Source organism: Zootermopsis nevadensis, unplaced genomic scaffold (genome assembly GCF_977971745.1).
Source record: "Zootermopsis nevadensis isolate Lab colony 2312 unplaced genomic scaffold, Znev_1.0 Znev_ptg000018l, whole genome shotgun sequence".
Classification (NCBI taxonomy): Eukaryota; Metazoa; Arthropoda; class Insecta; order Blattodea; family Termopsidae; genus Zootermopsis; species Zootermopsis nevadensis.
The window spans coordinates 6,135,861-6,159,819 of NW_028259150.1; the positions used below are offsets into that span (position 1 = coordinate 6,135,861).

At 41.0% G+C, this 23,959-nt stretch overlaps 2 protein-coding genes across 8 annotated transcripts in view; one reads left to right on the top strand and one right to left on the bottom strand.

The window, feature by feature from the left end:
* LOC110832999 (putative fatty acyl-CoA reductase CG5065) overlaps window positions 1-23,959 on the top strand; it is a 103,130-nt gene that overhangs the window by 37,475 nt on the left and 41,696 nt on the right. For 3 of the 7 annotated variants that reach the window (XM_087351215.1, XM_087351214.1, XM_087351216.1), the window contains exon 1: window positions 16,451-16,570. The exons of 1 other annotated variant lie outside the window; for it this stretch is intronic. The gene's annotated coding sequence lies outside the window, so the exon portion shown is untranslated. Of the gene's footprint in view, window positions 1-16,450; window positions 16,571-23,959 lie in introns of those variants that run through there. 3 more of the 7 variants (XM_087351212.1, XM_022070539.2, XM_022070534.2) reach the window with 1 other exon arrangement.
* On the bottom strand, window positions 3,417-22,370 carry LOC110832998 (putative fatty acyl-CoA reductase CG5065). Its single transcript, XM_022070530.2, has 9 exons — window positions 22,015-22,370; window positions 20,114-20,349; window positions 16,380-16,619; window positions 11,634-11,782; window positions 10,947-11,056; window positions 10,549-10,744; window positions 8,493-8,738; window positions 7,167-7,424; window positions 3,417-3,555 (listed from the first exon to the last, which is right to left on the bottom strand). Exons 2-9 carry the CDS (start codon window positions 20,330-20,332, stop codon window positions 3,417-3,419), a joined length of 1,557 nt encoding a protein of 518 aa, XP_021926222.1. The 5' UTR covers window positions 20,333-20,349; window positions 22,015-22,370.

The window sequence follows — 23,959 nt, forward strand, 5'->3', positions numbered from 1 at the left end:
AAAGTTATCATCGAAAAGGATGATATTAGTGCAGCAAGACTGTCAGATTTGAGAAATATAAGTCCTTACAGAAATGAGGGGCGCCCTGTCATCTACACGGACAAAACGTACATTCACTCCTCACACACAAAAGAACAAATGCAGGTCCACTTGCACCCGTCTCCAAAGGACAGCGAGTCATCATCGTACATACTGGCAATGAAAATGGCTTAATTCCAAATGCTTTGTTAATGTTTAAATCGGGGACAAAATCTGGAGATTATCAACGCGAAATAAATTTTGACAACGATGAAAGATGGCTCAAAATGAAGTTAATTCCAAACCTTCCACCAAATTCTGTATTAGTAGTGGACAATGCAGCTTACCATAATGTACAACTCAATCCGGCTCCAACTTCTTCATCTCGAAAAAATGCTGTGATCGACTGGCTTTCAGATCGTGGCATTCCTTTCAGTGACCGAATGTGTAAGCCCGAATTGCATTCTCTAATTAAACTGCGTAAGCCACAATTCAAAACATCCAAAATTGATGCTCTACTGGCTGAACATGGCCACTCTGTCCTTCGCTTGCCACCATAACATTCAGATCTTAATCCTATTGAACTGATATGGAGATCGGTTAAAGAATATGTCGCCAGAAATAATGTACGTTTCTGTCTAGATGATGCTATGAAACTAGCTGAGGAAAAGTTTGGTATCATCACAAAGGAAGAATGGAGTTCGAGGTGCGAACAGAATTACTTGCGGGTGGAACCTATCATTGACGACGTTGTGGAACAAATTGTAGTTGACTTACAAAACGACAGTGATACCAGCAGTTGTAGCAGAAGAAGATGGGGAAGTAAGTGGAATAGGAGCTTTGCAAAATGTTCTTCAGCCACTGGAGGTAATTCAATTTTCACTTATGTTTTTGTGTTTAGTAGTACAGAGAAAGCCTTCCCCTAAGTGCCCCACTACCTCTAGCAGCGTCCTTACCTTCCCACACGCGCATCTCACAGCTCATGACTGAGGAAACAAGTAATATCACACAATCAATTTCGAGAACGCACCGTCACTTGTCTTTCTTCTTGTGACCCTTGAAGATAAAACTCGACCTCTGTTAACTTATTTATTGTTCATCTTTAAGAAATTGGCCCAGACGCGTTACCCCACAGTTCGACTGAAGGAAGCTGTCCGAAATGCGAATGTCCGAACGTCGGGTCGGGTCGTTCGTGGTACTGTTTTGTATCCACGTGGTCGCAGAATTAAATTTCGGCCCGGAGACCGGCGGTCCTGATTTTGTATCATTGTTTTCTTCCTCACATCTAGGCGCATGCCGAGACAGTACATTGGATTGTGTCATGCATGACTGCTTCCTTACGCGTTCTTCCAAATTACATTTTCATTTGTTCACAGATGATCATGTCATTAGAAGTTATATAATCTGAATTATTGACAGCGACGTTGTGTAAACCGTAGATAAGTATAAAGAGAGAAGGTTTCGGTGTAATCCATTTAACTCATCTGTTGGCAACAGGACTTTCGATCACTGTTTATTTATTTATACTGGTCTATACGTCAAGAAACGCGATTATTTGTGATACCTCGAGCACTTAGCCAGTCTGATCTCTATTTCCTAAGATTCTAGTGAAAGTGGCAGGTGCGTTTACTAATCAACACAAAGCAGGTGTGCTCCTTTCTTCGACATCCTGCTCAGCTTTCATCGGCAGAGAACAGTTCTCGTTCCATCCATTTAAAAATTACATTAGAAAGAACTTACCACTTCTGCTTTACTCTGTGTGCCGTGGTTAACGACCATAAATTAATAACTATGCAACTTCGTAATCCATCGAGTTGTTTAATCGTTACTAGTACGTGCTATGTTAAATTTCACAGATACAACCTCAAATTTTGGTGTTGATGCCATGTTTGTAGTTGTTATCTCAGCAATGTTGAATTCAGTTCTAAAGGTTTTTGACGACGGTAGTTTACACTTAAAATTATTAATTGTCAGGACTTTTTCCATCGTCTGTTCTTTAAAATTACGACGTTTCGGAGGCTGGTTCTGTCTTCGTCTTCAGGTACCGTTCGTGGTTTTAAAGAATAGACGTTGGAAAAAGTCCTGACAATTAATAATTTTAACTGAAGTTGTAGTTATGTTTATGATCTGTTTGAAACAGGGGACTGCAAGAGGGACTAGGCGTGACTATGATAATAATATTGAGCGTCATCTTAGAGAAGGTGCGAAGTTGTGTGCTTCGGATTGGGAATTCTTTTGACGTCATTTTAAGAACACAAATTTCCTGAGGAACTATGAACTGCACTATGTACATGCTTCGCTGTGGAGTTAGATAAGAAGTTTGTCCATAACCCGTCTTTTAGGCTTCCTGACTAAGAGGCGCTGTTTACCACGCTCAGCATTAGCAAACAAAATTATGCAGCACTTCGGTCCGACAATGAAGCTTCATAGTCCTAATTAAAGGTGATAAAATTTGCTGACGTAAAATATTACGTGTTTGGTTACTCTTCTCTTGTATTTTCGATTGACTCCTCTCTCTCTCTCTCTCTCTCTCTCTCTCTCTCTCTCCGAGTCATTTGCTTCTTTTTATTTATCCTGCAGCAGTATGCAGCCTTTTATTTGATCAAGTGTGTAGTGTTTATGTACTTGTATTAGTTTGGGTCAAGCAATCATTTTCTGCACAAACATTAAACCTTACATCTATTTAAATTTTGTCTGCACTGTGACTTGTTTTATACAATGTATTTATTAAAAGCAGACCATGGTGGTTTCACGTGTTTGCGTTAAATGACGTCACGTATAGTGGCAAAAAAATTGATGAATTGTAAACAGGTTTCGATTGAAAGGAAGCAGTTGTAGCCTGTTTCAAGGTCATCTTTTTTGCAGGAAATTTCAAGAAAACACGTGTCAGTATAGTCGATATCCAGACCTAGATTTGAACTGGATGCCTCCTGAAAATAGGCAGTGGTTGCTCACAGTTACTTGAGAACATATGAATATTGTAAAACACGTATGTAATTGCACTGGCTACATTTTAGTTACAATTTCATTTGCATAAATATTTCATACAGAGCTGTATTGTTATTCTGGGTATTACTTTTCGTGATTACAGACAATGAAACTTTCTTAATAAAGTCTTCTCGGGCTATCAGCCGTGTTAGATGGTGATTAATCGCCGACGTTTCGAGGACCATCTCTGTCCTCACTTTCAAGGCTGTAGCTACGAGTCACACAGTCAACAGCCTTGAAAGTGAGGACAGAGATGGTCCTCGAAACGTCGGCGATTAATCACCATCTAACACGGTTGACAGCCCGAGAAGATTTTAATGAAAGCTGCCGTGAAAGCTTCACGTCAAATGAAACTTCCTCTTCGTGCCTTAGACAGGAAATGCTCTGACCTCCTGCACAGGAGTAGGGTATCAAAGCCAGACGAAGAGAACCGTGAAGACGACTGCCAGCATGATAGAAACCACAAGGTCAGTGCCGAGCAGCAGATGCGCAGCCAGTAAAACCATCAGGAACAGAGCGATGTGAGCCGCCATATGCAGTAACCAGAACCTGAAATAATAAGTACTGGTTCTAAATAAAGTAACGTCAAGCACACGGAGTGTTCCTTCAATAGACTTGGCCGTTGAGGAAAGATTGGGCCGAGGTAACCAACATTACGCATTCGGAAGAAACGCGGATGTCCTTAGGATACGGCAGTCACCGTTTCAGGGGAAGGAAAACAAACGCATCCTCAAAATGACTTAGGATATGAGGTTTCCACGGCGGTGTCCGAAGATGGCTGTCTTTTGGGTTGACGTTTCAGAGGTTCCTACAGCCTCCATCATTCATTTCCTTACAGGTCACTGGCGTTTTATTTTATTTATTTTTATTTAGTATTCTGTCTGACGACAGGTCCATATGAACAGGATCCTTCCATCCTTTTCTCGGACTGGGACCTGTTCATATACGTTCTTGGCAGATGATCCAGAAGTGGTTTGCCATTGCCTTCTTCTGTGTGTGAATGGAGTAATTGTTGGGATGCCACGGAGAAACCGGGGAAGCCCCCGGAGGAAAACTCCGTGTTGCCTAGACCACGGCCTTGCCCAACACAAGTTATAAATTCGGGCACCGCCGGGAATCGAACCCGAGACCCCAGGATACTGGGCCGAAAAAGTAAGAAAAAGGCCGAAGACAAAAGTGAATCTACGCTGCTCTTGTTGCAGCATCTCCGAGCGTCGTTGACAGTTACAGTGGCCAGCCAACTATGGTAAGGGCAAGAAGAAGGAAGCGATAGTGCACGAGGCGTCTTGCCATTTGTATCTTCTCTTCCCATGACGCAGCCCAGGCTCAGATATGTTTCGTTCATTACGCTGTTGTTCGGATCCCACGTTAAATTGGGGCCGTAGGCCATTGTGTTCGCCTTCCCATCGCCTTGTAATACGTGACTATTAAAATGACACGGCGGATGGTTTTGTGTGTTTGTTTTCCTACCTTCTTCAGTCCCAGGTGGTTTTGATAATGTGGATTGAATTCACGCACGATCTCGTACAGTGCAGTTTCAGTCTCCGCATGAAAGGAAACGGTCGTGGCATATTTTAATACGTTTACCCAGAATTTATCTGGAGGGACCGAAGGAAATAAGTATGGACTCATTTGGCCAAGATGTGATTCTCAGTGTAAACAGGGACAATTTACTTAAACAGCATTAACAAATTTATCTGCATAACGGCGAAGCGTGCTGTTTCCTTTGCGGTACGACCTGAATTTTTGGTTTCTATGTAGGTGAGTTTCGGCCTCCAGTGTTTGGGTTTAGTGCATTGTAGCTCCTGCAGATTGAAGTACCGTGTTATGAAAAACTACTCTGCGTAGGGCATGCCGTGGTTTTACTCCTGGCTAGAGAAATGTCTTTTTTGCGACGACATTCAAACCAACTGAGGGGCGTACCAATCCTTCTGGGTCATTTAGTTTCGGGATAAAACAGACGGAGCATGAAACGGATTAATCGCCCCCAACCTGATGCCGAGATTTAGCTTAAGTTTACGGCCCTTCAAAGTCTCGTGTTTCGACACACTTGACAAATTTACTGTTAGATCGTCTCTTGCTGCACATTTATGTTGCTGTCTGTGACTATTTCGTTCGCACTCCTAGTGTGTTTAGAACTTATAAGGAAATTACAATGCAGCTTGTAATCTACTTGGTATTTTGCCCCGGGCAAGAACGTAATTTTCTTCTTATGGGTCGCATCTGCATTTGAAGGTTGTCGAGTTATTTCATGTTATTTCTGAAAAGAAAAAACATTTCCGCTTTTTTATTTCATACTGTGTCTTCTTTACTATCGGAGAATATTTAATTTTCGAATTTGCTTCGTAAATGAAGTTTCGTGATGTCTTAAGACAGTTATTGAAATTATCTCTTGGGAGTTTATCCTTTTACGGATATACTAAATACTCAAAAATATATTCTGAAACGTAAATATGACAGAAATAGTGAACATTTGTTTTAGGCCTTTACCTTTATAATTATATTGTTTTGGAGCGCACAAATGAGTTGTGAATTGAAATGGCTTGATACCAGACTTTGTGACTATGACCATGAACTTTCGGGTTCTATAAGAACAAGGGACTTCCTGATAAGCTGAAATCTGAAGGAACTCACTGTTTTCATGTAGTTAGATGGGCTGTGATAAAATGGTGGATGCGAGGAAAGACCTTCAGTTCAACAGGGCTCGCATTCTTCATGATCTTAATCTTTCTGTCTAGTCTGTGAGAGAAGGTATTAAGGACGGGAGGAGAAAGTATGCCGCGCATGTTGCACTTACGGCCTTTGGCATATAAGGTCCAGGTCACCAAATAATTATGATGTTCGTCTTCTGGGTTATACGCACGCACATTCCTAGGTTGATACCTGCACGGCGTCACAACCCATGATGTCTTCCGGGTTGTAATGGATGTGGTTGTAGGTGGATACCAATGTCTTGAAGGAACATAACGGCCTCCATCTTCAGGGTCTGGACTTTTTAACCCTATACAGTAAAACCCCTCAAGTTGGACCCCTATATCCTGGACACCCCTTTATATTGGACACTTTTAATTGGAACCGGCGAATATCCTATAATTTTACATGTCCACAATACCCTATATCTTGGACACCCCTTTATCCTGGAACTTGAACACCCCTTTTGTTGTAAGTTGGACAGGTTCATGCACTTAACTTCGATGCTTTTCAGGGAAAGTTTTTCGGTTACATACTATTTTGAATTTCTGGCTGATGGATGCCTCCTCTCTGGAGGATTGTCTTATGGACATTGAACCCTTAACTGGACTACAGTATTGCAGAAGACACAGTTTTATCTCCTTCAGTACTGTGCTTGCATTTGAGTTCAGACTATGTTAACAGAAACGGAATTTTTCTTTTTGCGATGGGGAAGCGAAAATTGGGGAATTAACTTCAGAAAATGTTATTGAGGCTGGGGTGTTATGTGCAATGCATGGGAGTGGGCTTCAAAAGATTATTATTATTAATACTATTGTCATTAATTCTTAATTCATGTAAGCCTACAGTAGTTAATGTATGTAAGTAAATAGATTATATTGTCATTAGACCACAATCTGATTTTTATCTTTTCCTCTATCTTGGACACCTCTGTAAGTTGGACACATTTTCGTGGAACCCCAAGTGTCCAACTTAGAGAGGTTTTGCTGTATATACTGTCCACTTCCTAACATCCTCACTTTAAACCTGGAGATTAAGGAAGTGTATTTTCCAAAAACTTTGATATCCACTTATAACTCCACACGCAGCTACGACCCAGGTCAACATCGACAGATGATTTTTTCCTTTATTAGTCATATGTCGGATGTTTTCTTTTAGTCTTACAATCATAATGATTCGAAGGATGGATCTTCTTTTGTCGTCAGGCACAAATGTGGTATGTGTGTTATGTTGGATCCGGTCTGTGCGCCACAAATTGGGAATAGCTTATTGTAATTTTTACGACTTAAAAGCATTCAACAAACGATTAATGAAGTCCAAAACAAACAATGTAGTAACAATGCCATCCCCTAAGATGTTCACAGAAGAATCGACAACTGTTAACAGTTTCTCCGCTACAGAATTGTTCTTGGCAGACTCTGATGTCTCCCGTCCCGCAGCCATCCTTCTGTTAGTGAGACTTTACTCACCTTTTTATTCTTTTCCGAGCTTCATTCAAAGTTGTGGTTGGTTCTTTGTGGTAATACTCCCTAACCCCCAGCACGTTCGCCTGCAGGTAAGAATACCAGTCAATGTTTTTTGGATCGAAGTCAAACAACCGACGGTCAGTCGGTTTTAAACTCTCTGCTAACTCCGACGTGTTGTTGATGTCAAAGTGCCATTGTCGTTTGGTGAAGTATTTCACGTGCTTTATTCCCAGGGCGTACTTCTGCTGCACGGAAAGCAACCTGAAAAATACGCTTTTAAATACCTCTTACGAATGCATCAGGAATCCTGCATGAAGCAAGTTGATTTATTTACTTCGGTCATTTTCTAAATTTACATAAATACGTGGTCAACACTTATGTTTTGTATTGGGGAGATCATAGGCTGTTTTGTCTCAAGTTTTCGTGATTTTCCTCACTCTCTAGTGTCTTTAAATTTCCCATGACCGTATATAGAGAGCATGTGCACTGTAATCTTCGAGTGGTATATTTTCATTGTTACTGAAACTAAAACCAAAACTAAAGCTCTCCTGTTGGAGGACTGAGTTCTCATGCTGTCGTGGTGGTTCACGCTAGGCTGTCTTCACTGTCAATACGCCAAGCAGGGTTACGTTTCCCGGTGATATTGGCTACAAAGGGCAGAAAAAGTCTCGCATATAATTTTAATAAAGAATTACATTATGGTCATTTCCGTAATGAAATTAAAGGAATCCGTGACATTTTCTCGCCGAACACCACGATTTCACAACAACAGTTCGGGAATCCCCGCCATAACTTTTCAACTACAGACATCTCATTTATGACGGATCTGCCTCTCTGATGCCTCAGTTATGAGTTATGTCAGCATTTGAATTGAGACCTAGAAAATGTGCGCGCAGTGTGTCAATTCTGGCGCCTTCGCCGGAATTTGACCCTTGCAAATGGCGCCAGTTACTTCAGAGTTACTTGGATCAATGACACTTGCGTAGGCGGGATGTCCTTTACCTGAGTAGCTGAGTGACTGCGTCATCGCCGAGGATTCCCCGGCGATCCCCACGTGGCTCCATGACTGGGTTGTGATTGCCTGCGTTAGAATTATCCGACTTGGGATTCCCCATGTGAGGAATCCCGGCCAAGCAATTCTGAGCACAATAATGCATGTAGGTCTACCCGTTATTTCTATCTGTTCTGAATAAAAATTTAAATATGTGACAAATTTTAGTAAAACTATACAATATAAAGATAAATGAAAATTTGTTGAGCGCACTCGGTGAATTTTTGTTTCCTTTAGTACAAAAATATCCATCATGACTCTGAAGCTTGTATACTCACACTCGGTTAGGTTTTCCTCTGAGTTTGGTTACCGCTAGCAATGCATATGCAGGCAGTATATGCAACAACAACACAGCGATCGTACTGCGAAGTGGAGACAGACGACACTTCGCTGCCGGGTACCATAACATCTCGTGGCAAGGATGCTTCCGGACCATTTCCACCACGTGGTTAGTGTACTGACCCCACGTCACAGGATTTGTGGTTCCTGTGCTGCAGTGGTACACCTTTAGAGTTAGGTCTTCACTGGGAAACAGAGTGGGTGTTCATTTAATACATCGAGAACGGTGGTCTTTAACAGTTTTAAACAGACGAAACTTTTGTAATTGTAGATATTATAATAAATTTAATTATTTTGCTAAGCGTGTTATGGTGAGAAACAAGTAGTTATGCGAAGATGGCTATCTTCTGGAATGTTGCACCGTGTAGTCTTGTAGAATTTGACCGACTTTTCAGAGCGTTTACTGCCCCTATCATCAGGACGACATGGCATATGTTAGATATTTAATGAAAGAACTAATAAATTCTGGCTACAGCATAGTGTGATATCTGTAATATAACTGCCTTCGGAACAGTGGATTTGTTTGTGTACTAAGTAAACGTCAAGGCAAGGAAAACAAGGTCGCAATAAACACGTTTCGAAAATACGTGTAACACCGGAGTCTACCGTCTTGTTTTTGTTTCGCCTTGTAATTCCAATAGACTTCTTATTTTACCGCTGTAAACATTGAAGAATTTCATTATTTCTGTTACTAAGAAACATCTCAGCTTAGACAGAATGTATGTAATATGACCAGTGCAGGCTTCGAATACATGCCACGATGTTGGAGTCAAATGAAGGTCTTGCGAACAGTTCCTCATTCTTATTTCTGAGGTGGGACCCCCAATGTCCCGCAGGCGCCCTGTTAGTGTAAAAATCAAAAGGGAAAATGCATAGCCACTGCTATAAATACAATGCCTTCACGTGGTGCTCGTGTAATTGGTGTTGGAACGAAATAATTAGCATATATATATATATATATATATATATATATATATATATATGTGTGTGTGTGTGTGGATCTATCATGGATAAAGACTTTTATACGGGTCAGTTACATAATGTGAAAGACTGCAGTTGGATCTTTGTAAAAATTATGGTTCGTCTGCAATGAAATATATAATGATGATGGGTATCTTTCGTAATGCTAGAGCGAAATATCTTTGCATTCGTGAGAATATTGTAAAGTACCGAAGAGCACGGATGTGGGGAAAGTTTTCTAGGTCACAGACGGAGACCATTTTACGTTACTTCCCTCGACGCTTTTCAAACCTAATAGAGAAAGTTTTCGTACATTAAAGCTCATTTCCTTTCCGAAACGGAACGTCTCAGTCTAGTTTTTTCATAGTCATTTCCGGTGTTTACTGGTCAATCAGTGCGCTTGGCTCCACCCGTTTGTGTCTGTGGTAACGGAACTTTTAGAATGGCCCATTCAATTGACTTTTAAGATGGGCTTAATAACGCGGCCTTCCGATATGTTTTGTGCGGCCCGCGTACGTTTGTTGTAATATTCTGTCACCCCAGACGATGAAAAATAGTTTTCTGATTTCGGGAAACCTATCAATGCAAATATTTGGCAGCAACTATCGTTGTGAGCTGAGAACATTAGGTTAAAAATTAGAACGTGTCTTACCATGGAATGTACGCGAATTGCAGCAAGAAACACTAAACTTCATACTGCATAAGCATCTCACTCTGTGAATCTGTTTGAAAATATGAGGCCCAACTTAGTAGCAGCATTTTTAAATATACTAACATGGTTTTTCGATAAATTGATCAACTTGAGGGCCGCGAGTCGAAGAGAAAATTGAATAAGTCCCAAGGTCTGGGAAAGGCTGAAAACTGCTTTGGGATGACGGAGAGTGGTGGCAGTTATTTGTGCCCAAAACCTTGGTTTCGATACAAGAACAGTCCGTCTTCATAGTCGCATAATAGGCTATCAGTTGCATACCACACCTTTGACGTTATAATAAAGTCAGTCCCGCGGTGTTTTACGAGACTCATTATGTAACACACCTGCTGACACCAGCTCTCCAGGCAGCGGCCAACATTAAGTTTGCCACGTGGTCGCAGGGCACGATGTCCGCTACCCTGTTCTGATCAGCAACCACAACGCGGAATACTCCTTTCGCCGCCCCAGCGATGAAAGCAAAGCCACCCGTCTGTACGTTGTCGATCCATCCTGCTACAGGCTCTTTCAGGGTTCCAAGAACTGGGAACAGAGACCACTAACTCAATAGGAGACTGGAGTTCTGCAATCTCAAATACGACCTAGTTAGTGTCCAAAAACGTTCTTGGTGACTTTGCATACATCATTGCCCTTGAAGTTGATTTATTGCAACAATTCTAACATTCTAATTAACACCTAAGTAAGTGTACTGAGGGTTGTGTTTTGTGAGAGATTGAAGACTTACCCACAGTTGGGCGAACAATTGCAACCGGGATTTGCTTTCTTTCTGTCTTCACTAGGTTTTCAGCCAACTGTTTAGAGAAGGAGTATGTGTTGGGATGATCTGAAGTCAGTCTGGAAGGAAACACATGAAATCGTTAACCAAAGTGACGATTAGCTGTTACGATACTAGGCAATGAATACATTGTCAATCACAGTAAATACTCTTTTAAATGTAAGTGGCTTTTGAGATAAGAACAACAATTATAACTTTTTAGCAGGTGGAAAATGGACTTTAAGAGGTGTCAAGGAATGTGTTAGATTAGATGAAATGAAAAATCAAGATATGTGGAAGGACATAAATATTCTATAAATGCAAGTATAAATAACTACAGAAACAGATGATAACCCGCATGAACATAAGGACGATACCATTCTCCTAACACAAACCGAAGGATCTAGGGATGTAGGAAGACGATAAGGTCGGGGCTGATGCGCGAAGGTAGAATAGGGCGAAGACAAGCCATTGTATACAGAGATGATGGTTTCGCGTAATGTTACTAGTGTAGTAAAATAAAGTAGCTTGTTTACATACAGTTATGTGGAGTTAAATATGTAGCCTGCTTAACACAAAAGTTCGGAAATCTTCACATGTTGTATGTTCTTCGAGTGTCGACAGTGCCTATAAGAAGCGTGATCTTGTGTTTCTCACCTTGCTGTTAAGTTCCGGGTTTCTTCCGGGGACTTGTTCTGCACGAGTTCTATCACGTAATTGGGATCATACTTTGCGGGGTACACCTGTTCCAGAATCACGCTTCCCAGCGTGCAGTTGCAGTAAGCAGTAGAGACGTACACTAGTGCCTGTTGAAGCAAAATTGCTCTTACATCATTTTCAGTGGTAAATTGTTGCTGATCACATCTCAGGTATTTTAGCGGATGCAGAATATATATTCTGCATCCGCTAATGTAGACTCCTCGGCATTTTTTTAAACAATCCAATTTTTTCCTTACCTTGGATTGAAAGACGACGTAAATAATTTAGTTAACTTAGTTTGTAAGTAACGATTGTTTTGTGGTATTATCAAGTCATTGTCTGCTATAAATATATCTTGAAGAAACATATGTGTGAGAGACATGGCCGATTCGTAATGTGGAGTATTAAATTTTTTTGAAGTAATAGTCTCTTAAAAATATTAAATTTTAGTTGAAGTAACGTTTTTGTCGATTGTGAATGAGCAATATGGCATCCAGGCTAAATGATTTTGTTTTATGGCGATAACTAATGAACGACTGGAACCAGGTACATTAAATTTGGTATTGATGTAGTTATACATATACTTATAAATTATGTATTCACATTGTATGTTAACAATTACAAACGTGGCGACGGTGCAGAACTTTGAGGTTACATCTCACAAATTTCAAGTAATGTGAATTCATACTAAGAAGTGGAAAGCTTGCTCATAGTAAACATAATAAATAATTAAATGGTATAGTTAGAAATACTTGATAGCCTCACAAATGGAATGAAACATATCAAGGAATGTAAGCATCATAAGTTTTCGGAAATCTAATTTTATCATTTAAATGATAATTACATGATACGTCTACCAAGCCGGGCTGCTTTATGACGGTACGTAACGTGACGAGGCCCCAGCATCTTTACTTGTGTAACACCCAAACGTACAGAAAAGTAAACTCTGATGGAATAAAGTTAAATATGGAATTTTAATTAATTTTCGTTAAAATAAAAAAATTGCATCACATACTTGCCATACTAGAATATTGGTATTTTTTCTATGGTCTTTGTAACAAACCTTTTATTTTTCCTTGAAATTTATGAACAGGCTGGCGTTATGCTTTTTCTTTATTAACTACATTAAATATTTCTAACCACAGTTCGGGAACTATTGTAGCAGTTCCTTTGACGAATAAAGAAACTCTGAAAGCCACTGTTCAAGAACCTGGGTTCTCTTCACGCATAACATCGGTCGTAATTGTTACTTCAGTGTCCTTGCTGACGACATGTCGAAACATTTCCTTCATTATGGCGTAAGTGTCCGGAAGCCGACGGAATTAACTGTTATCCCTTGTTTGGAAGCAACTTGCTTTACGTCATTTCTTTCAATGGACATGAGAGCCTTTACATACAGATGGCGTTCCCTTCCTGACATCATCCAGCCTAAGTCGCAAATAGATGTGAAGGGACAGGGCCTCGAAAATGCTTATTTGCATGATTTGAGGTTTTCACAGCGGTATGAAGATTTCTGTCTTCCGGGTTGTTGCGCTGTGTAGTCTGGTCGATGTTTACCAACGTTTCAGAGGTCATACTGCTTCCGTCAGGGCCCTAATGACGGCGGCAGTATGACCTCAGAAACGTTGGTAAACATCTACCAGACCACAAAGCGCAACAACCCAGAAGACAGAAATCTTCATACTAAGAATCGCCCTGATGACGGAGGCAGTATGACCTCTGAAACGTTGGTTAACATCGACCAGACTACACAGCGCAACAACCCAGAAGACAGAAATCTTCTTGCTTATTTGTGTTTCTTGTTCTCTCTCTCGTCTAAGAATCGACACCAACTAACAGATTTTCGCTGTTGCCACAAAATATATAGATGAGAAGCCTAATACTTTCAACTTATCGAAATGTAGATGAAACCGTACATAAAAGTCACGTGCGTGCGTGCGCGGTGTGTGACTGTCACGAAACTAACTACCTCGGGGTCGTGCCCAGTGGCCGACTTTAGTGGACGTACAGGTTCTGTTATCAGGCAGCTAAGTTGGTATCAAAATTCACTGCGCAATTACAGCTGTCCATCTGTTATCCTTATCAGGTGTAAAACGATTTAATATTGAATTGTTGTGATGCTTCTTGAACCCTCTTGGGTGGCGGAATGCGTAGAAGTAACTGGCGTCAGACACCATTGGCGCTCTATTATAGAGAATTTTTATATTACATAATGTTATAAAGTGGGCTTGTTAGCTTTTTAATAAATCGTAAAAGACATTTCCTTACCGATGGACCACTGTTGACGTGAACGGAAACTGACATCAAAATTATAATACGCCAAACAAACTGTCCTTCACGTTTTGTACTTGATATTAAGGAATAGTGTTCTATGTTCGCTGTGATTTCCTGTCTTCTGAAGTAAAAGTATTAGTGTATGGAGGAAAAAGTATGTTTGTCCATTCAAGTTTACATTATGTAACTACCTGACTTGACTGACTGTGGCACAGAATCGTAAGACTTTGATGGTTGTTCCTGTGGTTAAGAAATGCCCGCGGTGTGGATCGGGCTATAATATAGTTCATACAACAATAGAATGCGAAGACATGATCTGGATAGAACAACCTCAGGTCAGGATAGGGCACAGCTGCGAGATGAACTCCATTAAACTAGTTCAGAATAGGGCCGACATGCGAGCTACCGTCAACCCACGGATGAATCTCTGTGTTCCATAAAAGCTGATAATGTCTGAACCGGTTGCATGACCGCCACTAACTAATTACATTCCCTGTAATTAATATAATTCTGACTGCTGTAGGCCTCATGTAGGTTATTCTGTGGTTTCATGCAGCTTTTGAGCGCGACTTTGTATAACCCTGCCGTAGACCGTTCAATACAATAACAGGAAATCGAACCTATGCCACATACGTATACGAGGTGCGATCGGAAAGTTTCAAGACTGTGTCAATAGAGGGCGAACCGGATGTAGTACGAGCTTCTGCCGCTAGGGGGTGCGGCCTACATTCATAGTGAATCAGTGTGCCAGCCGGCATCATCGAATTAGCATTTGTTTCTTAGTTACGGGCGTTTTGGTAGTGCATTACACCGACCCTCCTGCGATTTCGGAATGGCGTGTGCATCAAATTTTGCCAAAGACTCGCCAAAACGGCTACGGAAACCTATGAAATGCTAAAGCAAGCATTTGGGGAGTCCTCAATGGGTCGTGCACAAACTTTTGTGTGGCATTCACGTTTTAAAAATGGCCGAACCTCTGTCGATGATGACGAGCGTTCTGGACGACCATCTACGAGCACAACGCCCGAAAATGTTACGAAGATTCGGCAGGCCATTCACGAAGATCGACGTCGTACCATCAACGACTTGTGCGACATTGTTGGGATAGGCTATGGGACCTGTCAGCTGATTCTAAAGGAAGAACTCCACATGCGACGCATCCTGTCTGAGGACCAGAAGCAGAATCGACTTCTCGTTTGTCAGGAGCTCAAAGATCTTGCAAGAACCGACCCCAACTTCCTTTCTAAGGTTTACTCTTCCCAAAGATGAAAATTCAGCTAAAGGGAAGGAGATTTGAGACGATAGAAGAGATTCAGGCAGAATCGCAGATGGTGCTTGACAGGCTGACAAAGAAAGATTTCCAGGGATGCTTCCAGGCTTGGCAGCGGCGCTGGGATCGTTGTGTTCACTCCCAGGGGAACTACTTCGAGGGTGATGGATGAATTTAATACCTCAGATAAGTGTACGGGTTTTTATAGGCGCAGTCTTGAAACTTTCCGATCGCACCTCGTATGTGTCGTTTGTTTCCGGGGATGTTCTGAAACGGCGTGCGCAGCCTGTATGTGGTCAAACGTTAGGAACAGGACAGGACTCAGTCGAGGGCACTTCGACCACATGGCGTGTTTCGAACACGTCTTTTGCTGCAGGTGGCGTTAAAGTGACGACGACGTGTCGGCGTTAACAGTGAAGTGTTGAAGCTGTCCACGCAGTCACTTACAGCGAACCTTACTCTGAGCTCATATCGTTTTGTATCTTCAATTAGACCAAATGGGTCACGTTATTTCGAGAATGATGAACGCATTAATAGTATGAAAAGATGAAAGGCGGTCGTGTTGGAAGCTCGCTCTGGCCTAAACGAACTGAGTACAACCATTAAAACTTTAGGGTAGTCAGTCTGTAATCATGATTTAAAATCGAAAACTCTCGAATACGAAGCAGAAATACTAGCCACTCGACCGCGACGTTGAACATTTTTCTGAGAAGCTTCTGTATTGTCTTGCCAGATGAAACGAGAGACAATGAGTAAAGTATTCTCATTCCAGACCGTTCACTTTTTCAGACTTTAGAAATTCTTCTGGTTTGCCCTCCACGGTAGCCAGACTTCAGCTAAATAAATCTGGAATCGATGGGGATAACCTGAAACGCCATCATGTAAAACAAGTAATGTCGTTATTCCAGAGTAGTATGGTAGATGTTTATCAACGTTTCGGAGGTCATACTGAATCGCTACTCTATTCACTCTCCGGTTCCTATAAACCTAGCCACCTCCACCCAATTGGCACTTTCATCTATACATCTACCATACTACACGGCGCAACAACCCAGAAGACAGAAATCTTCATACTCACCGCTGTGAAAACCTCAAATCTTACATGAATTAGCACGCCTACCGACGGAAGGAACAGTAAGGCCAAAGCCATGTTTTCTTACCTTTATATTTTTCATATGATGACAGAGTTGTAAAACTCTTTTTGTTCCAATGAGGTTGATGTTGATTGCAGACTGCAGTGCTGCATTGAAGTTGATAGTCGCGGCCGCATGGAACACTACAGACACAGTGTCTATCAGGACATTCCTGTCGTCTTCGTGGAGCGCCAGTCCTGACTTCGATACGTCTCCAGGTATGGCAACTACTTTTCTCCTTGACTCAGGGCCGTGTTTGGAAAATAACTACAACGAGAAAAATACCTACTTATAATAAATTTCACCGTAAAATTACAATTATATTGAAACTGGCCAATTAATACAGGCATATTAATTATTTGAAATCAGTCAGATGTTGTTCTGGAGGAAACGAAGGGGAAAAGACCCTTTTTAGATGAGGTATCGTTACTGCAGTAACTGTTGTTATGTCTACAGATGAATGAGACAGTAAACATACGGACTGTGTAGTTACGTTTGTATGTTTATTTGCTTACCTTTAATCTTCATTTAAGTGTGAGTAGAGAGAAACTGCTTTTGTCAGCTTAAACATTTACAAGCATGTCCTTTATGTAATTGATAATGCTGAGTTGCTATGAATCTGTACCAGTTTAAATTGTAGCACATGAATAATAATGCAGAGCTGTACTGGCCTATGTATTAAAACATCCAGCTAACTAATACCAGAGGCGATCTTGAGCCAGCCCAACAATTTCCCCTATGATTCAACCACGTCCCACACACACCCAGCTGCAGTCACCATAAAGTTCCTCGCCTTGTAATGTCCTTAACTTCTGACTTGCTTCATCCCTCGTAGGTCCAGATATTTTTCTGAGGACTATGTTTTCGGTCACTTGTAATTTTCAAACCAGTGCAGATAGTTTCAGGCTGTACGTTAGAGCTAATTTGAAATGTATAAAATTGTCTAATTATAACTACCACTAAGAGACTACCTTTTGTAGCGCATATAATTTTAAAAATATAGTTTTATCAAACACGTTAGTAACTGTATTGCAGAAGTGAACGTTATATTAGAGGGACACATGCAGGAAACGAAAATAACTTAGTTATTTAACTTATATATCCCATATTTTATTACTTCTATGGATTTGAGTGATAGGATGATTAATGAACAATGGGTTGAAAAGGATATTGAAGGCAGTGGTCGTGACCTGTGCTTCAGTACCATCCATTTATTTAAACGGAGGGACTGAGTAAACACACAAACTCTCACTCAGGATAGCAGATATCAGGGCCGATATTTGTACCTGAGCCACTTCGAAGAACGAGTTCCGCACATTCGGCTGTGGCATTAGGTTAAAATATACGAGGTGCGATCGGAAGGTTTCCAGACTGCGCGTATAAAAACCCGTACACTTATCTCAGGTATTAAATTCATCCATCACCCTCGAAGTAGTTCCCCTGGGAGTGAACACAACGATCCCAGCGCCGCTGCCAAGCCTGGAAGCATCCCTGGAAATCTTTCTTTGTCAGCCTGTCAAGCACCATCTGCGATTCTGCCTGAATCTCTTGCCAAAGACTCGCCAAAACGGCTACGGAAACCTATGAAATGCTAAAGCAAGCATTTGGGGAGTCCGCAATGGGTCGTGCACAAACTTTTGTGTGGCATTCACGTTTTAAAAATGGCCGAACCTCTGTCGATGATGACGAGCGTTCTGGACGACCATCTTCGAGCACAACGCCCGAAAATGTTACGAAGATTCGGCAGGCCATTCACGAAGATCGACGTCGTACCATCAACGACTTGTGCGACATTGTTGGGATAGGCTATGGGACCTGTCAGCTGATTCTAAAGGAAGAACTCCACATGCGACGCATCGCAGCCAAGTGTGTGCCAAGGCTCCTGTCTGAGGACCAGAAGCAGAATCGACTTCTCGTTTGTCAGGAGCTCAAAGATCTTGCCGGATCGCCGGATTTAGCTCCGTGTGACTTCTTCCTCTTCCCAAAGATGAAAATTCAGCTGAAGGGAAGGATATTTGAGACGATAGAAGAGATTCAGGCAGAATCGCAGATGGTGCTTGACAGGCTGACAAAGAAAGATTACCAGGGATGCTTCCAGGCTTGGCAGTGGCGCTGGGATCGTTGTGTTCACTCCCAGGGGAACTACTTCGAGGGTGATGGATGAATTTAATACCTGAGATAAGTGTACTAGTTTTTATACGCGCAGTCTGTAAACTTTCCGATCGCACCTCGTATATAAGAAACAACAATTACGTAATGGAATCGATTAGTTGTGATATGGTAGATGTTGGGTGACGTCTCGATAGCTTCAAGCACCTGACGTGTATGTTCCTTTCTGGATAACTCTGTCGCACAGTGGATAAATTCTGCAATACTGAATTTAATATCGCTGATAAATAGCTGTCAAATGATCTGTGCATTTAGCTCACGCTGGAGAATACTGTGCCTTGTTGCCGGAAGGGACCTGTGTCTCTCTGTGTGTGGGACTGATAAGTGCGATCTCACGTCTGGCCTTGGCCACTGTCGCTAAAACGGAAATCGTGATTGCGAACTTATGTAACGAATTTATGTGGTGTAGCGTTTTCGTTAAAAGGCTTATAGAGCTGATCAAGAAATATTTATGGTACCTGAAGGTTCATTATCGTATGGTATGCCGAATAATATATTATTTTAGTATTGTGTGTGTATATGAGTGCATTTACTATGTTATTATCCTTCATAATTTGTTAGGATTTTCATTTGTATATTTTTGTGACGTACATTACAGTTTTTAGAAAATGTTAACGCATTTCGAACGTTTTACGAACGAGTGAGACGAATGACAATAACAACAGACGAAACTGAGACTAAAATCTGCCGTTCGTAAAGAGTCCAGTTTGTAAGAAATATTTAATAAATATGAGAAAATAAAGTTGGAAACAAAATGGAACTCATAATTAAAATACAAGAAATTATATTTCCCGACAGGTGACATTAAAATGTAATAGGGCTACTAGTCTATAGTATAAACGAACTTCAAGTTTTTCTCGCGCAACTTGCCAGCACTTTCTATGTTATGAACAATATACATCGTTTTGAAACACCTTTGGGTTCGGACAATGCTAAAAACGAAACACAAAAATGGACAGAACACAAGATGATCTTCAGTTACGTTACAGCTTACAGAATACCTGGTAGTCATATAAATTGATTATACATGCCTGTAGATATTTATGTCTACCAGTATTACAGTTTGAACTTGTGAACCGGGCTAACCCTACTTGTGTTCGATGGCTACAGGGCCGTGACCACTTATGTCTATCTAATTTACCCTCCTCAGCAACTGTAGCAACTAAGCATTGCGCATGGTCGTCTCTGCATGTGCGTCATTAACCAGAGCTAACAAAATTTATGGGTTCCAGTTTAAGAATGTTTGGAGCTTCTCATCCGACTCCGTATGCATTTTATGTCACAGTCCTTACGGCTTACGCCCAAACACATTTCCACTTTTCACGCCCCCAGCGTTCTTGCCGGGAAAGTTAAGAACAGAAAGGAAATATATATCGAGGGCACCAAGCTAAAGGAACTTACCTACCTATTTGCATAAACTGATGCTGTTATACACAAAGGTACAGTTATATTACGGCATACGGACACTGATAATGTTCATTTGTAAAACAAAATAAAGGTAAGGATTCAATCTGCTGTAATTCAGTAATTTTGTTCATATTCCCGTGTGACATGTTGCCCTCGATATTCAGCCACGCAAGAATTTAACTCACAGGAGAGTCGAAGAGAGTGCTGACTCTGTTATGAACGTCATGGAGACGTTTGGGGCGAACTAGTAGGTAGACTGTTGTAATCTCGGGACAGGCCCGAAGCAGTTTCTCGAGCAGCACTGCACCCAAGAATCCTGTGCCTCCGGTAATGAACACAGTCCGTCCCGCGAAGAATTCCTGGATTCCTGGAGTAATTTCATTTAATGATCTTCTGCCATTCATTTTGTACTGGCAGTTATCTGTAACATTTTTCAGTAAACACACACAATGCATTTCTTTCATTCAGAATTTGTCCTGTACTTGAATAGTTTAGAGAGAAGGCCTGGAGATGAAGCTCCATGCATTCTAAACCTCAGCAATAGCAACAGGCCCACACGCCGTTTGTTCGGTTCGCCAGGTGTTGGCCAGCTAGTTGAGGCTTACGGTTAACGCTTCTGCTGTGTACCACTGGACCACAAAAGTAAGACAGAATATCAAATCTAAAAGTTCGTGACGATGGCGAGTCATTTGAATAAAAATTTCCTTGGATATTTTCCATCGTCTAGGAAAACAATAAAATAGAAAACGACGTTTCGGAGATGGGGCTCTATCTCCGTCTTCAGGTACCTACTCTGTTGGGCCCAATAGATATCTCCGGACCATCCTCGACGATGGTCCGGAGATAGGGATTAGCTCTATCTATTTGGCCCAACAGAGTAGGTACCTGAAGACGGAGATAGAGCCCCATCTCCGAAACGTCGTTTTCTATTTTATTATTTTCTTAGACGATGGAAAATATCCAAGGAAATTTTTATTCATAGTACAGAATACTTTACTTTTCGTGTTTTAAGGTGTTGGCTTGGCTATCGCGGCCAGCACAGTTATCGTGAATGCTCCACTTCTGTTCAGTAAAGATCCGTATTAGCTCAGTAAAGTTACATTCATCTTCGTTCTCAGTAGGTGTTTTACCACTCTCACTTCGGCACGACATTTAATAATGAGGTTAAGCATGAGTGAAGCTTCGCCTCCTAACCCTTGAACGATTTCATGATCAGCGGTTACGCACAGACACAGCTTCGATATTGCATGATTAAGTTTAATAAATCCTTTCGTCTGGTTTCCAAGGTAATTTGTTGCCGCTAATTACACCACAAGTTGCTGGCTTGAAATGTCGTGAGATGGCATAGAACCTTTTGTTTTTATTACCAAATGCGGAATTGCTCAAAGCAGAAATGTACGATGTTTCCAAAGTGTATATATCTTCGTGGAATGATAAGAATTAGTATAGCCCGAAGGTTCAGTACGAAGGTCTGCCATTGGACCCATCTTACGTCAGTTCACACAAGGTGGTTCAACCTATTTCTTCCTTCTGGCCAAGAATAGTTTTTCCTTGGACCGAAGGGCCAAGAAACCCCTCCTGCTACTATTTTTAGAAACTACTAGCCAATTTTCATTATCCTAAACACTTATACAGAAATGATAAATTCAATAACGCATATAATTTTTATTTAACATGCCCAGATTACTATTGAATTGCATATTGTTCTGATTTACTCCTGTGCCTTTTTATATCTATCATAAATATTAAATGGAAAACACATTTTACGGCAGGGTTTTGAAGTGTGGCACTTGTATATAAAGCAGCATACGAGATAAGAATCACGACGTTTTATTTTTCGGATAAAATAAAATAAATGAGCTTGTTTCAACTGGTAATAAATTTAAAATTTTATTTCGCTGATTGTGCTATGTATAAATGCTCTCGAGCCAGATGTGGCCAGTATTACCATGCTGATTCACACCATCACAACTCTACCCCTTAAAATCAGTTTGAATATTATATTCACATTTTCTTCTCTCTCTCTCTCTATAATGCCTGTTGTTACGCTTACTTAATTAAGTTAATGAGATGGAGACTTACTTACAGTTCTGACAACCTCTTGGGGAGACACATAAGCTAAGTTCCAAGATGTTCTTTACCCTTTGATTGCTACTTATCGCTCTGGCATTTCTTCGACTGATGTTTCGTATGCAATTTCAGACGTACTCAGAACAAACACACTATCATATTAACGTTTCTGAAAACATGAACTGTTTGTCCATCAGGTATCTTCATTTGAGGCAGGACATTATTTGTTGCTGTAAGTAATGTTCCGGTAGTGTATTTCTGTCGTCCTATATATACAGAAAAGTAACGGAGTTTTAATATAGGCTAAACGGTTCTTCATGTGTCACGATAAATGAAACGTCATTCCAGTTGTGGAAACTTAGCGAAAGTTTGACCGCGACGAAAGCTTGAGGTATTGCGGGATGAATACAAGGAATGGGACTTTGTGTTACAGCTTGGGCTCAAAATTATCAATGCTTGTGAGACCGATATTATGATTGCGGAGTTATCAACACTTTATCGCCTGCAGAAGTTTGTTGCGGAACATGTGTAAAAAAACTTGCTGTTGGAGAACTGATGTACGTGGCCCAAATAAGGGCACCTGAAGATTCAGAACATTTGTAATTTTTCCTACTTAAGAGGAAGTGCTGCAACTTCGAGGAATGTCTTCTTGATTGGATTGGGAATGAAGTAATATGATTGGCTTTTAGATGAAATAAGTCTGGGAGACTGGAGGAACTTAAAAGTGTAAGGGTGGAAAGTGCCCGTATTAGGAACTCCATGATCTATTTATGGGCACATTTCAGAGTCCGAAAGAGTAGGTTTTCTTTTTAACGGGACAAACTAATGAAATTGTGTTTTATTAGGTTATATAAACTGTTCATATGCACAAAGAAAAAGTGTAATTGAAAGAAATATTATGTACTTGACATTTCCTTAAACTGCAGTAACAGCTACTCGAAGGTTATTCTCCGATCATTGTCCTCTCTGTTTTGGTTTTATTTTTGAAACAGTTATTCTCTACTTCTTAGAAACTTTCCCGCGGTAAGAATATATTCAGCAAGACGGTGCCCGTATTTGGTACTCTGTGCATATACTCGAAATTTTGTTAACAGAAACCTTTCAGTAAAACTAAGTTGTATTATCGAAACGTACACTAAGTCACCTCTGATATTATGCGCAGTAACACGTATTTCATTCTCGTTTTGTAGTTAGAAAAAAGCAAATTTCATTTACCGTAATATTTAGCATCGCCTTCCTACTCACCCCACGATTCTAACTGTTCACAAGCTCGTCTTGATACGCTCTGCCAATGACCACAACTCCTAATGCTGTGGTCTCGATCTGTTTGCACGTCTGAACGAATCCTGGTGCATTTCATGGTCAAAACAGTTTCTTTTTCTCAGGGATGGCGAAAAGGACATTGCCGTTATTTGGCCCATTTACCAAAATTAAGGAAAAATGGAAGGATGATGATCCTCTGCAAGTCGTATGTCCTTCTGTAGTCGGCGAAGAGTTTGAAAATTGCTGTTATCTACGCTTCGTTAGTCTCGCATAAATTAGCCGACGTTTCGGAGCTGCTTACTGCCACCATGATCAAAGCGATGATATCCATCTGTTCGAATACAATATATTGAGAATGACTGGACAGGTTCTTTTATTCAATTTGAAGTGACGCCGTTACTGATATTTGTCTGCTGTTACATGTTGTCGTTGAAGAATATTTCACACTTACAGGGCCGTGCTCCGACTGTGCTCCGACCGTGTCCTGCAGCTAGCATGCACACTACAGGACAGTGCTGACCGCGCTCTAGTCGTCCATGGATCGATTGAAAAATATGTACTTCGTGTCTTTTACTTGGCGACACGGTAGAAGCACGGTCCGAACACAGTCCTGTAATAAAACACCGTCCCACTGTGTAATTCAAATGGAAGTAACACCATCGCGATTTTCAGTGACACGACACGGTAGGCCTGTAGTC